This window comes from Nicotiana tomentosiformis, chromosome 2, assembly GCF_000390325.3.
Source record: "Nicotiana tomentosiformis chromosome 2, ASM39032v3, whole genome shotgun sequence".
Lineage (NCBI taxonomy): Eukaryota > Viridiplantae > Streptophyta > Magnoliopsida > Solanales > Solanaceae > Nicotiana > Nicotiana tomentosiformis.
The window spans coordinates 184,292,287-184,306,070 of NC_090813.1; the positions used below are offsets into that span (position 1 = coordinate 184,292,287).

At 34.1% G+C, this 13,784-nt stretch overlaps 1 protein-coding gene across 1 annotated transcript; it reads right to left on the reverse strand.

Annotated features, from left to right (window-relative positions):
- Positions 1-8,723: 8,723 nt before the first annotated feature.
- LOC117278710 (uncharacterized) lies at positions 8,724-12,794 on the reverse strand. The gene is made up of 2 exons (XM_070196372.1): positions 11,682-12,794; positions 8,724-11,554 (listed from the first exon to the last, which is right to left on the reverse strand). Exon 2 carries the CDS (start codon positions 11,033-11,035, stop codon positions 9,635-9,637), a length of 1,401 nt encoding a protein of 466 aa, XP_070052473.1. The 5' UTR covers positions 11,036-11,554; positions 11,682-12,794; the 3' UTR covers positions 8,724-9,634.
- Positions 12,795-13,784: the final 990 nt, after the last annotated feature.

Below are 13,784 nucleotides of genomic sequence, written 5' to 3' on the forward strand. Positions count from 1 at the left end.
TCATGAAACTTAAAATTTCTAACTTCTATACTTGATGTCGAAACCTACCAAATCAACTCCGATTGACCTCAAATTTTACACACAAGTCATAAATGACATAACAGAGCTATAAAAAATTTCAGAACTGGATTCCGACCCCGATATCAAAAAGTCAACTCCCCGGTCAAACTTTCAAACTTTAAATTCCTATTTTAGCCATTTCAAGCCTAATTTTACTACGGACTTCCAAATAAAATTTGGATCATGCTCCTAAGTCCAAAATCAACATACGGAGCTGTTAGAATCATCAAAATTCTATTCCAGGGTTATTTGCACATAATTAGACATCCGGTCACTATTTGAACTTAAATTTTTAATTTTTCATCAAAATTCCATATCTCGGGCTAGGGACCTCGGAATTTGATTCCGGGCATACGCCCGAGTCCCAAATCACGATACGAACCTACCAGAACTGTCAAATCACTGATCCGAGTCTGTTTGCTTAAAATGTTGACCAAAGTCAACTCAATTGAGTTTTAAAGCTCTAATTCATATTTTAATCCATTTTTTTCACAGAAATTTTTACGGATTGCACACGCAAGTCGAGGAATGATAAATAATACTTTTTGAGATCTTAGAACATATAATTAATTATTAAATTTAAAGATGATATTTTTGGGTCATCACATTAATAATTGAAATTTTGGTTTCTTTTAAAGTCCTAAATATTAGGATAATAATTAAATGACTATTTTGTTTAGTGTGAACTCTATTTTAAAAGGGTAAAAAAGGCGAATGATATTTTGCTAAGGGCATTCGTGCTTTTAATATAGTATAGATAAAAATAAATAAAATCTCATATATAAAATGGATAGAAAATAGAGTAACGAGTGAATAATATGGATACTCATATTATTCATGGCTTCTTACATCTAATCACTTTTGGGAGAATTTCGAGTCTCCCAAATTTGAGTAACCTCCAATTTGAGTCTTTAAAAATATTAAAGTTAAACTCATTAGTTACCTATTGTGTATTCATTTTTAAAGTGGATAATATGGATATTATCAATATTTGACAAGCTTTTAAAAAGTTTATTATCCAGTCCATTTTTTAGTGAATAATATAGATGGATAATTATTTTCTTATTCATATTTCCACAACTACAGTATACTATAATTAGCATATAATATAATGCAACAAAATACTTCAATGGCTATTGTTGAATTGTCCAGTTGTTATTGTGCAAAGCTAAAATCATAATTATAGTCCAAATTTAGTGGTTGAAAAGAAAAATAAATTTGGTCCGCCATTGCAGGGGGCTTTGAAGCTTTGGATTTGAAAATTAAAAACTTTACTTATTTGAATTTTAAGTTTGGTTATTAATACTTGTAGCAAATGTTTGCATGAATTTAAATATGAAGTTTGAATTTATTTAGAGCTGATTTAAAGTGGGTTTAATAAAAAAATTTAAGCTAAAAATTGCTTCAGCTGTGCTTGATCTTCAATTTTGAATTTTCTCTTGTGCTTCTATGACATATGGTAAAACTCTATTTGGTTCTTTTGAAATTGTAAAAATTGCATGGGCGCCCTATTTGGTCGCCCCTTTTTAACTTATACCCGTTTTGTTTTTCCGTTTGCATTCGTACCTTTTTTTTTTTGTTAAAAGCATTTTAAAAAGATGATTTTGCCCTTCTTTAATAAAAGACTATTGACAAAACTATAAACTGCAGGGCAAAACTTCAGCATGTTTTGGTATGAAATTTTAGTAAATGAACTAAATAACTTCAGCATGCATTAGAAAAAACTAATTAGAAAAATACATACTGCAAGACAAAAACTTAAGCATGTTTAGTCTGAAATTTTAGCAAATGAACTAAAAAATTTCAGCTTATTTAGACTGAAGTTTCGGATAAAACTCATGACAAAACTGTAGACTGCATGACAAAACTTCAGCATGTTTTGGTATGATGTTTTACCAAATGAACTAAATAACTTCAGCATGTATTAGCAAAAACGCATTAGAAAATTACATACTGCAAGACAAAAACTTAAGCATGTTTAGTCTGAAATTTTAGCAAATGAACTAAATAACTTAAGCATGTTTAGTCTGAAGTTTTAGCAAATGAACTAAAAAAACTTAAGCATGTCTAGTCTGATGTTTTAGCAAATGAACTTAATAACTTAAGCATGTTTAGTCTGAAATTTTAGCAAATGAACTAAAAAACTTAAGCATGTTTAGTCTGAAGTTTTAGCAAATGAACTAAAAAATTTAAGCATGTTTAGTCTGAAGTTTTAGCAAATGAACTAAATAACTTCAGCATGCATTAACAAAAATTCATTAGAAAATTACATACTGCAAGATAAAAACTTAAGCATGTTTACTCTAAAGTTTTAGCAAATGAACTAAATAACTTAAGCATGTTTAATATGAAGTTTTAGCAAATGAACTAAAAAATTTAAGCATGTTTAGTTTGAAGTTTTAGCAAATGAACTAAATAACTTAAGCATGTTTAGTCTGAAATTTTAGCAAATGAACTAAATAACTTAAGCATGTTTAGTTTGAAGTTTTAGCATATGAACTAAATAACTTTAGCATGTTTAGACTGAAGTTTCGGATAAAACTCATGACAAAATGGTAGACTGCAGGATAAATAACTTCAGCATCCATTAACATAAAGTTTTAAAGTTTTAGCTTCAATGTGAAATAACTTTATGCTATATTAGTTTAACTACCCGACTTGTCGTTTTAAGAATTTAAGCCCCGTCTGGCGGCATAAGGCCCTGAGCAGCTTCTTATTATGTGTATTGACTTACATGTGTGGTTGAATTCAGTTACTAGATGATTTGGAGTGATTTGGGATACTTGGTCCCCAAAACGGAAGCTTTAGTCTTAGAATTTTTACCGTAGTCGAAACTGTGTGAAAATGACTCCGGAATAGAATTTTGATGATGTCAATAGCCCCGTATGGTGATTATAGACTTAGGAGCGTGTCCGAAAAATTATTTGGAGGTCCATAGAGGAATTTGGCTTGAAATGACGAAAGATGAATTTTTGAGAAGTTTGACCAGGGGTTGACCTTTTGATATCGGGGCCGGAATCCGATTCTGAAAATTAAAATAGTTTCGTTATGTCAATTATGACTTGTGTGCAAAATTTAAAGTCATTCCAGATTGGTTTGATGTATTTCGGCACAAGATATAGAATTTGAAATTTTAAAATTCATTAGGCTTGAATTGGGGCATGATTCGTGGCTTTGATGTTGTTTGATGTGATTTGAGGCCTCGAGCAGGTTCATGTTATGTATTGGGACTGGTTGGTACGATTGGACGGGGTCTCGGGGGCCTCGAGTTTGATTCGGGGTGGTTCCGGACCAAGTTTGGGTATTTTGATGCTACTGATTGCTAGTTCTGGTGTTGTTCTTTGTGTTCGCGAGGAGCCTCTCGCGTACGCAAAGAAAGATTTTGCTGTTAGGACTTTGTTCTTCGCGTTCGCGAAGAAGGAAATTTTGTTGTTCGTCATCTGATTTTAGAGGCTGATATCTTGTAATATATAAGGAATTTGGAGATGATACAAAAATGAAAGTTGTAGCCCTTTGTGTCTAGGTTTCAGAAAGGTAAACCATTTGTCATTTGGACTTTTTTACAAAAAGTTATGGTGGATATACTATAGGCTATACGGGAAGAGTTTGGAAATCTCTATTGTACAGGGCTGATTTTGGAAGCTTATATCTCGTAATCTATAAGGAATTGGAGATGAGTAACAAATAAAAGTTATAGCCCTTGGAGTCTAATTTTCAGAAAGTCAAACCATTTAGCATTTGAAGTTTTCTACAAAAAGTTATGACCATTATACTAGAGGATATCTAAGAAGAGTTTGAAAATGACTTTTGAAAAATTTGTTAAAGAACAGACTCCTGGACAGTAGAATAAAGTCCAAATTCGTGTCATTCTTCCATTTTTGAACCAAGGAAGCTCGATTGAGGCGATTTTTCGAGAGTTTTTCAAGAAAAACATTGGGGGTAAGAATTCCTAACTTGATTTTGGTTAAATTACATGAATCTATTATTATTTTTATCACTAAATTAGTGAATTAGGTTGAAGAATTTAGAAAACTCTCTTGGTTTAAATTTAAGATTTGGAGGTCGATTTGTTATTGGAATTCGATAAAATTGGTATGGCTGAACTCGTATCGGAATGGGTGTTCGGATTTTATAAAAATTATGTCGGGTTGCGAGGGGTGGGCCCCACATTGACTTTTGTTGACTTTTTAGAATAAATTTTTAAGTCGACGTATTATTATCCGGAATTGTTTCCAATGAATTTTAATGAAGTTATACAATTAATTTGGATAGATTTGAGTTGTCCGGAGGTCAATTCAAGCAAGAAGACTATTTTGGAATATCGGCCTAACTTCAAAAAGGTAAGTATCTTGCTTAACCTCGAGTGGGGGAATTACCCCTTAGACATCGAGTCTTATGTGCCATTTGTGAAATGTGAAAAGCTGTGTACGCGAGGTAACGAGTACGTACTCGGTATTGTATGTGCAAAATATATTGGGCTTAAGTCTTAGACATATTGTGTAGTAAATTGGATAATTGCTGACATTTATTTAATCATCTATTTGTCATGCCTAAATCCTTGTTGGTTGAACTTGTTTTTATATAACAATTTGATGTGAATGTTATTTTAATATTTATGTAATTTCGTGAGTTCGTTGGTTTGATAATTCTGAGAATTTAATTTCATTTTGAATTTTTTCTATGCAAATAATTAATTAAGCAAGTTTAAGAAGAAGCGTTAATATAATTATCTAAATTTGGATTAATGAAGGCTTTGATTTATGCTGAATAATTTCTATCTATGTTGATTATTTTGTGGTGTTATACACATTGTGTGGAGCTTTCGGCTATTTGTTGTGAAATTTATTGATTTGGTTGTATCTTTGGAATTTGGTTGTGGCCATTGGGTAAATTATGATATGAATTGATTTTGTTATGTTGTCGTGATAATTTTTCGTATAAATTGTTGTGTTGTGTGAGTTGTTATTTTGAGCATATAAGGGTGGCATTTCACTGTTGTTATTTTAAGGATATAAAGGTGGCATTTCACTGTTGTTATTTTGAGGATATAAGGGTGGCATTTCACTGTTGATATTATGTGGGTATAAGGGTGGCATTTTACTGTCGTTATATTTGTTGGAATATTATTTGGGCGGAGCGATAAGGGTGGCTATAAGAACGATAAGGGTGGCAATAAGAGCGATAAGGGTGGCTATTGTCAGGGTCGATATGTGATGATGTGGGGTTGTGGTGTTGATAATTTTCATGTGATGTTGTGATTTTCTTGTGTTTACTTTTATACCTTGTGCAATTTGTCTTGTTGTTGGTAAATTGATAACAATCTGATTTATGTTGAAATTGAGAGCTTGTGGCTATTGCCAAGCGGTTTATAAAATGAAATGTGGGCACGAGGTGTCGTAAGTAAATAATGAGGATATTTGGCACGTGAATTATCCGTGCAGTTATGATATGAAATGTGGGCACTAGGTGGTGTGATGAAATGATAATGATAATTGGCATGTGAATTGTCCGTGCAGTTGAGATATGAAATGAGGGCACGAGGTGCCGGAAAAATATGATGATTTAATTATGGGCACGAGGTGCCGTGAAAATATGAAAAAGGGGCAAGATCCGTATTTTTATGATTATGAAATGAGGTGTCACATGGTGACTTTTTAATTGAAAGAATTATATTCAAAATATTTATTTTGAAGAATTTTTACTTAGAAAGTATTACATTAAAGAATTGTATTTGAAAGATATTTATTTGAGAAAATTATATTTGAAAAGATTTATTGAAAGAATTATATTTGAAAAATACTTATTTGAGAAAATTATATTTGAAAGAGAGTTATCAGGAAGAATTATATGTGAAAGATATTTATTTGAAGGACTTGATTTAATTGGGTGTAATTGTGTCTATTAATTGTTGAGTAATATTAATGGTATTTTTGTTGTCTGTTGTGCATATCACTGGTTGTTTTATCCTGCCCTTATTGTTATTTGTTTCCTATTATTTTCTATAATATATATTGTACAGGTTATTAGGCTAGTGGGTGTCTTGATTGTGCCTCGTCTCTACTCCATTGAGGTTAGTCTTGATACTTACTGGGTACCGACCGTGATGTACTCATACTACACTTTTGCATATTTTTGTGCAGAGCCAGGTATTGGAGATATCGGACTTGAGAAGAGTTAAAACGGGATCGTAAGGATTCAAGGTAGAGTTGCTTGGTTGTCGCAGTTCCTTGGAGTCTTTTCATTTCATTGTACTGTTAATTTTAATCAAACAGTATTGTATATTCGGTTCTCGTGATCATTCCATATATTCAGTTAGAGTTCGTGACTCAGTACTACCAGTTCGTGACTCAGTATTCAGTTGTACATTCATATTTGTTCCGTTGTTAGTTTTGGTTACTTATTTAATTAAAAAATAAAATGGCCCCCCAAAAAATATAATTGAAATCGGCTTACCTAGTCTAAGAGACTAGGCGCCATCACGACGCCTGTGGTGGGATTTTTGGGTCGTGACAATTAGCATGAATTTTTAGTTTCAACATGAAACAACTTCATGCTACATTAGCATGAAGTTTTAGCTTCAAGGTGAAACAACTTAATGCAAGTGTGATTCTGAAGTTTGATAAAGCCGCTGAGAGGAGAGGATGCGATCTTTTTTCACGAATGAGGTTGCAGATCACGCGATTAATGCGTGATGCAAGTTTTATATCTTTTGTCATAGGTGTAATTGTCATATTATTACGGATTTTTTATCAGCTGGCTACCAAATCAATAATTTTTAAAAATAGGATACAGGTTAAAATGTGGCACAAATATAAGGTACGACTGCAAATTCCCCTTTGAAATTGGTGTTGATTTCTGCTTCTATAGCTATGATAGGTGTATAATATAAAATGGTAGAATTTTTAATGGGTCGAGGCGAATAACCGTTTTTTGTTCTTATAAATATTACAATATTTATCCCAAAATTTAAAGAGTGATCTCAAAAATAATTACATAATGCAAATCATCCATGAGTTTGTCCCGTCTTAGGCATATATTTCCCCCGCTATTTCTATTATTATTTTAATTCTTTCTTATTTAAAGGAAAGGGTTGGGTCCGTGAAGGGGAGAAAAAGAGGAAGGTGTGTCATTTGTGCAATTCGAAGGTTTTATATTTGATGGAATACATCAAGTTTAACCTTTTTATTTTGGGGTATTATCACTTTTAGCTCGCTTCATAAACTATTTATATCTGATAGTTGAAAAAGTATATAAAATATATATAATTTTTGTATATAACATACAGAATGTGTATATATATATATATATATATATATATATACAAAATATATAAATTTTATACATTTGTTCAGCTATTATTTTTACAGCGACCATACAGTGTCATTTTTTATTTTATTTTTTAAACATGATTTAGTGAAATAGGCTGCAATTTTATTAAATTTGAAAAAATAATCTCCAATTAATGAAAAGGAGTAGCAAAGGAAAAAGTACTTATCGCCTGTTTGGACAAGCTTCTCAAAATCTAAGCACTTTTTCAAAAAAATACTTTTTTTTTAAAGTTGAAGTGTTTGTCAAGCTTTTGGAAGAAAAATAGTGCTTTTGAGGAGAAGCAGAAAAAAATAACTTATCCCTAAAATTACTTTTTGAAAAGCACTTTTGAGAAAAATATATTTAGAAGCACTTTTTAAAATCTTGGCTAAATATTAATTGCTACTCAAAAGTACTTTTCAAATGAATTAGCCAAACACAAACTTCTTCTCACCAAAAGCACATTTGAGGAAAAAATACTTTTCAAAATAAGTTAATTTTAAAAATTTGGCCAAACATGCTATTACTCTATTTAAGAGTAACAAAGGAAAAATTTAGGCCAAATACATACGTAGCCCCTTAAAGTTGTCACGAAATTTCACTCAGACACTTCAATTTAAATGGTTATCTATTAAGACACTTAAAGTATATAAAAAATGTTCCTACTAAACACAAATTTTGACATTTTCAAACTAATACAAATACGTGCAAATCAAACCAATTAAAAAAATTACAAATCAGCAAAAAATAAGAGACATCTCAGAAATCTTTTTTAAAAAGAACCAACAAAGAAATTTTTTTTCCATAACTCTTTTTAGTCATCTTCTTCCTTAGGATACATACTGCATTCCCGTCAAACTCTTCTCTCCAATTGAAGCCAGCAAATTTATTTATTTTTGGTGTTAGTATTCTCATTTTGTTAGAGAAATACTAAAGTCTTTTAAAAAAATGAAAATTATCGTGTTTCCCTTTTCTTATCCCTTCTTCCCTGCATTTTTTGAATTGTCTGGGAGTTTTCTTCTCTATCTTTTATGGCAATTCAAGTTTCGTGTAGAACTTTGTCAATCTTAAGGTCTGCTGTTATAAAATTTCCAAACTAGAACCTCCCTCCCCTCGTCATCTTCTTAAAGGAAAAAATAATATTTTTCGATCAAATTCCAGCAAAAATCAACAATCAAATGAATCACAACTATAATAGTACTTTAACATATATTATAAACAAATTAGTAAGAAATATTTTCCACCAAGAAGATATGAAGCCAAGCCCAAATACGGCTCATCCTACCATAACTGGTGGTCTCTTGCGAAGCTAGGTGGTGGGGACGACGAAAGGACACATTTTGAGTTTCAGATCATGTAACAAACTAAGAGTAGACGACTCTTTTTCAATAGAATTGATCGATTATATTGTACATTAAACGGAAATTACAAAGCAAACACTAACTAAAGTAGGGAAGATTGCAACAGAACTAAGAAGAAAGGGGATGAGAAAGACTGATACAGAATTGGGGATGGGAAGATACCATAAATGCCTTTGTACATAATTCACAATAGCCTCTGAATATGATATCATGTGTTATTTAACGAGAATACCAAGTGCCCTTAGCCTCGATCCCAAATTAACCTTTGTGAAGACCTGGCCCAATTGCTTCTTCTCAGCCCAAGATCTATTAGTGTGACATACTTGGTGGTATTCTTATTGGGCTGGGATTGATTCATAACAATACTCCCTCCCTCAAAAAGAACCTTATCCTCAAGGTTCGAGGACAATGATATCATATTGGCGACGTTCACTGATGGAGCTTGAAGTAACGCTGTGTAACAATCTAAATAGAAAAATGCAATAACCACATCTCCAAAAGTCTCAACAAAGTTACTTGTCCGCAACCATGTTCGTGAGTGTTCATATGTAAAGCCTCCACCACTACTAAGGCATTTGATTTGCTCACTAGTACTACCAGATGTAGCCTTGAAGATTGACAATGAAGCCTTCTTTTTAATATCAAACTCCACATTTTGTAGCAAGTGAACAAAACCGACCACAAACACACACTGAATTTGCTCTCCATGGCTTGCTGGGATGTTTAAAATTGTCCAATTATTGTGGTATCCAAATGATGCCAACTGAAAGTTGGTAATTATGTTATAAAAGAGTCCAACCAACTCAGTTATACAACAGCTCCTGCTACTAAAAGCAACTCTCCTGGTGTATTTCACAACCTTGGATACATTGATTTCCTTGACAGCAGAGGAAAGCTCATCTTGTTTATTTTTGACTGGACAACTCAACAAAAATAGATGAATCAGTAACATGGAAATGTCTAAATCTACTTTTCTTCCTTGTCATCTCAACTCTATCTACTCCAACAATAACTTGCTCGTCATCTCTCCTAAACGCAAAAAACCCATCTCCATTCTCCTCGTCATGGCCCTCCTCGATGAGGTTTGTGCCATCTTGCAATCTCATGGTCAGTTTGACATCTGAGATAGTCTTCCATGAGATCAAGCCAAAGTTTATTTCTGTTGACATGACAGTAGGCGAGATTGCTCCTCTATAGCTCAAGGTTGTTTTTCTTTTCGTCTCAACGCTACCTTGTGGCGTTAATGTCAACTGGCCCTTTTCACCTCTCGCTATACTTTTTACAACCGTACTACGAACAAAGCAGAAATGACTAAACAGAACAGTCAACTCCACCTCATCTAATTTATCCACAACCATGTTAACCTCGAGAGCTTCATCCTTGACTAGAACATCGTCAAGAACATTACTAAAATTTTGTTCCCAAACTGGTATGTGTTTGAAATCTGCCACCAAAATGTCATGTTTTACATCAAAATACTCATCTAAGATTGGACTATATTCTTCCCCTGCAATTAAAGAACATGTGAATGCAATGTAGTTATAGACAACAGAGAACTCATTTGACAAATAGGAATTCACACACCATGGTTGTCCAGGATCCCACACTCTACTCGTAGAGTTAGAATATGTAAATAAGGAAGACTTGCCAGTATATCCTAACAAAAGTAGTTCCTCTACGTTCTCAATATACCTTGGCTTGAGTAAAACTTCACCACCTGCTTTTGCTATAACTTTGAGTATGTAGTTCGCTGAAGTATCCTTATCCAAGTATTGCACCGTAGTTTCATCATGCAAGGCAAACAATAAAACAAGAAGGTTCAGTCTCCAAGGTAATACCATTTCTCTTGGTTCCAACTCTGTCAAGTCGGATGAAGGGTCTTTTTCAGCATTATAACAGTGATGAAAAGTTGAAGATGTAGTTGCAGCCAATATTGAACTAAACTGTAAAATGTAGGCATTCGAACACCATTCTTGTCCGGGATCCCACACTATAGCCATGGAGTTAGAATGCGCAATTGAGCAAAACTTGCTAATAGATCCCAACAAAATTAGTCCTTCTACGTTCTCTGAGGAACCTGCTAGAGCCATGAATATAGAACTTATTCTTGGATCCCAAACACAAAGATCAGTCGCAGCAGGATTATATGGAAACTGATTCCAAATACGTTGATCAGTGAAAATGGTACCAATATGACAAGCTGATTTCCTATGGATTCCCTTGAAATCATCCACCACTGTGTTTGAACAATCCTTGCACGGACTGTATACTTTCATCTGAAAAGCAAATTGTGGTACACTCACCATATTGTCTACCCAGATTGGAAGAAAATGTTTATTATGTTCTACTCATCCATTGGATTTTCCATGCACAACTTCAGCCATTATTTTATCATAAGGCATTGCACTTGTTGGAATGCCATCCTCATTCTCCATAAAGAATTCATCAAGATATAGATTTACAATAGTCTCAGGCTCCATAAAAAAGTCAGCAAGATACAGGTCATCCCAGGTCTCAATTTCAATGTGTTGTTCACTAGTGCCACGAGCAAGAGAAGTTGCAGTAACATACATCTCTAACATATCTCTGAGAACTTTTATCAAAGAGTTGGACTTTGCTGCTTGCAGGACCTGTAGCTTCTAAATCAGGCATGCCGATTGGAGCATCTGATTGTGCGTCGACAAATATATTAGGGCAGCAGCCATGTAACATTGCATCGAACACCTTAGGTGACTGAATATCGTCCAAATCAACTACAAAGTGAGAGACATAAGCGTTTGCATCTGTGCTTTGGCACGCTATTGTAACAGAAGAATATTCCTCTACTGCTCTGGCGATAATTCCAGGAGACATTTCATAGATCACATGCTTGGCCTCTGAGTTACCAACTTTGAGTGCAGATTCTAACTCATAGAAGTTGGAACTATGGCGCAAATCAGCTAAAGGAGATACTTGAGCCTCATACGAATTCAAAGTAGAGTAACTAATGTGGCTATGATATGTTAGGGATGAATCGGCCAGCCTCTTATTCGAATCTATGACAAGATGTTTCCGAAATCGCAAAAACATTTTCTCCTTGAAATGGTTCCAATCATAGAATTATTTGTTGCGAAATAGCCAATCGAACCAAGCGAGGGCATTACCTTCAAGGTAAAAATATGGAAGTGGTAACCAGTCTTCCTCGGAGAAACCAAGGAGAAGTAACGCTCCGCCCGATAAACCCAGTCCTATGGGCTGCCATTGCTGAAGTTATCCAGTATCACCGCTGCCATTAGAGTCCGAATCGATGAAAGCACTAATGTAACAAACTAAGAGTAGATCTTTCAATAGAATTGATCGATTATATTGAACATTAAATCGGAATTACAAAGCAAAAACTAACTAGAGTAGGGAAGATTGCAACAGAACTAAGAAAAAAAGGGATGAGAAAGACTGATACAGAATTAGGGATGGGAAGATACCAGAAATTCCTTTGCACATAATTCACGATAGTCTCTGAATATGATACCATGTGTTATTTAACGACAATACCAAGTGCCCTCAGCCTGGATCCTAAATTAACCTTTGTGAAGGCCTTTGCCTGGTCCAATTGCTTCTTCTTAGCCCAAGATCTATTAGTGTGACATACTTGGTGGTATTCTTATTGGGATGAGATTGATTCATAATAGATCAATGCCGAAAAAAATGTTTTAATAGATTTATTTTTTTAATCCCAAAATAAAGCATAAGGATTCATCATTGATCATAATAAAAAGAGCTGAAGGAATCAAATTGTTCTTCGCCATTTTCTCGGACACTGTAATGGTTATAATGAAGGTCAAGGAAACACCTTTCTAATCTTTTCTTTCTTCAAGCAAGAGGCAATTCTTCTTTTTCTATTTCTTTATTATTTTTATTAGTTGTTTATTTATCTATTAGTTATCTCCAAAGCAGTAGAGTGGTCATGAAAGGAAGAAGGTGATGGCTGGGTTTTGTTGAAGAATAACTAAGAGAAGAGAGTGAAAAAGATTAAGTGATTCACGCGCCTAGCTCAAAGTGAGAATCACTCAGTGTGCCACATATGCACGAGGTGTGTAATAGGAACATTGTTTATATACAGTGTCTAATAGGTAACAGTTCTAGTTGAAGTGTCTAAGTAAATTTTCGTGACAACTTTAAGGGGTTACGCATGTATTTGGAAAAAAATATTATTATCACCAAGAGATGTGGTGAGATGAATGTGATTCCTTCACCCTTAATCAAATGTCACACTTCGAACTATATGAATAGAAAAATTGCTAATAGAGAATGCTTCTTCCTAAATTAACTATACGCAATATTGTAACGACCCGACCGGTTATTTAGAGAATTATAACCTCATTTCCTCTATTTCTGCTTCTTTTGTGCTTTACAGTTGTATTATGTCTTATCGGGTTAGTTGGTTCGGATCCGGAATGGTTTTGGAGTGAATTGAGACACTTAGTCTCTTAATTAGAAGCTTAAGTTGGAAAAAGTCGACCGGACGTTGACTTGTGAGAAAACGACCTCAGATTTGAATTTTTATGATTCTGTTAGCTCCATTAGGTGATTTTGGACTTGGGAGCGCGTCCGGAAGGTGATTTGGAGGTCCATAGTAGAACTAGGCTTGAATTGGCGAATTTTGAAATTTTGGCGATTTTGGCCGGTAGTGAAAATTTTGATATCAGGGTCAGATTTTAATTTCAAAACTTGGAGTAGATCCGTAATATCAAATATGACTTGTATACAAAATTTGGGGTCAATCGGACTTGATTTGATAGGTTCCGGCATCGGTTGTAGAAATTGGAAGTTTCAAGTTCATTAAGTTTGAATCAGAGGGTGATTCATGTTTTTGATATTATTTGAGGTAGTTTGAGAATTCGACTAAGTTCGTATAGTATTTTGGGACTTGATGGTATGTTTGGTTGAGGTCCCGAGGGCCTCGGTGAGTTTCGGGTAGTTAACAGATCATTTTTGGCCTTGGTGAGATAGCTGATATCTGCTGCTGCATTTTTTCTGGTTTCCTCATACGCGTTCGCGAGAGGAGCCTCGCGTTCG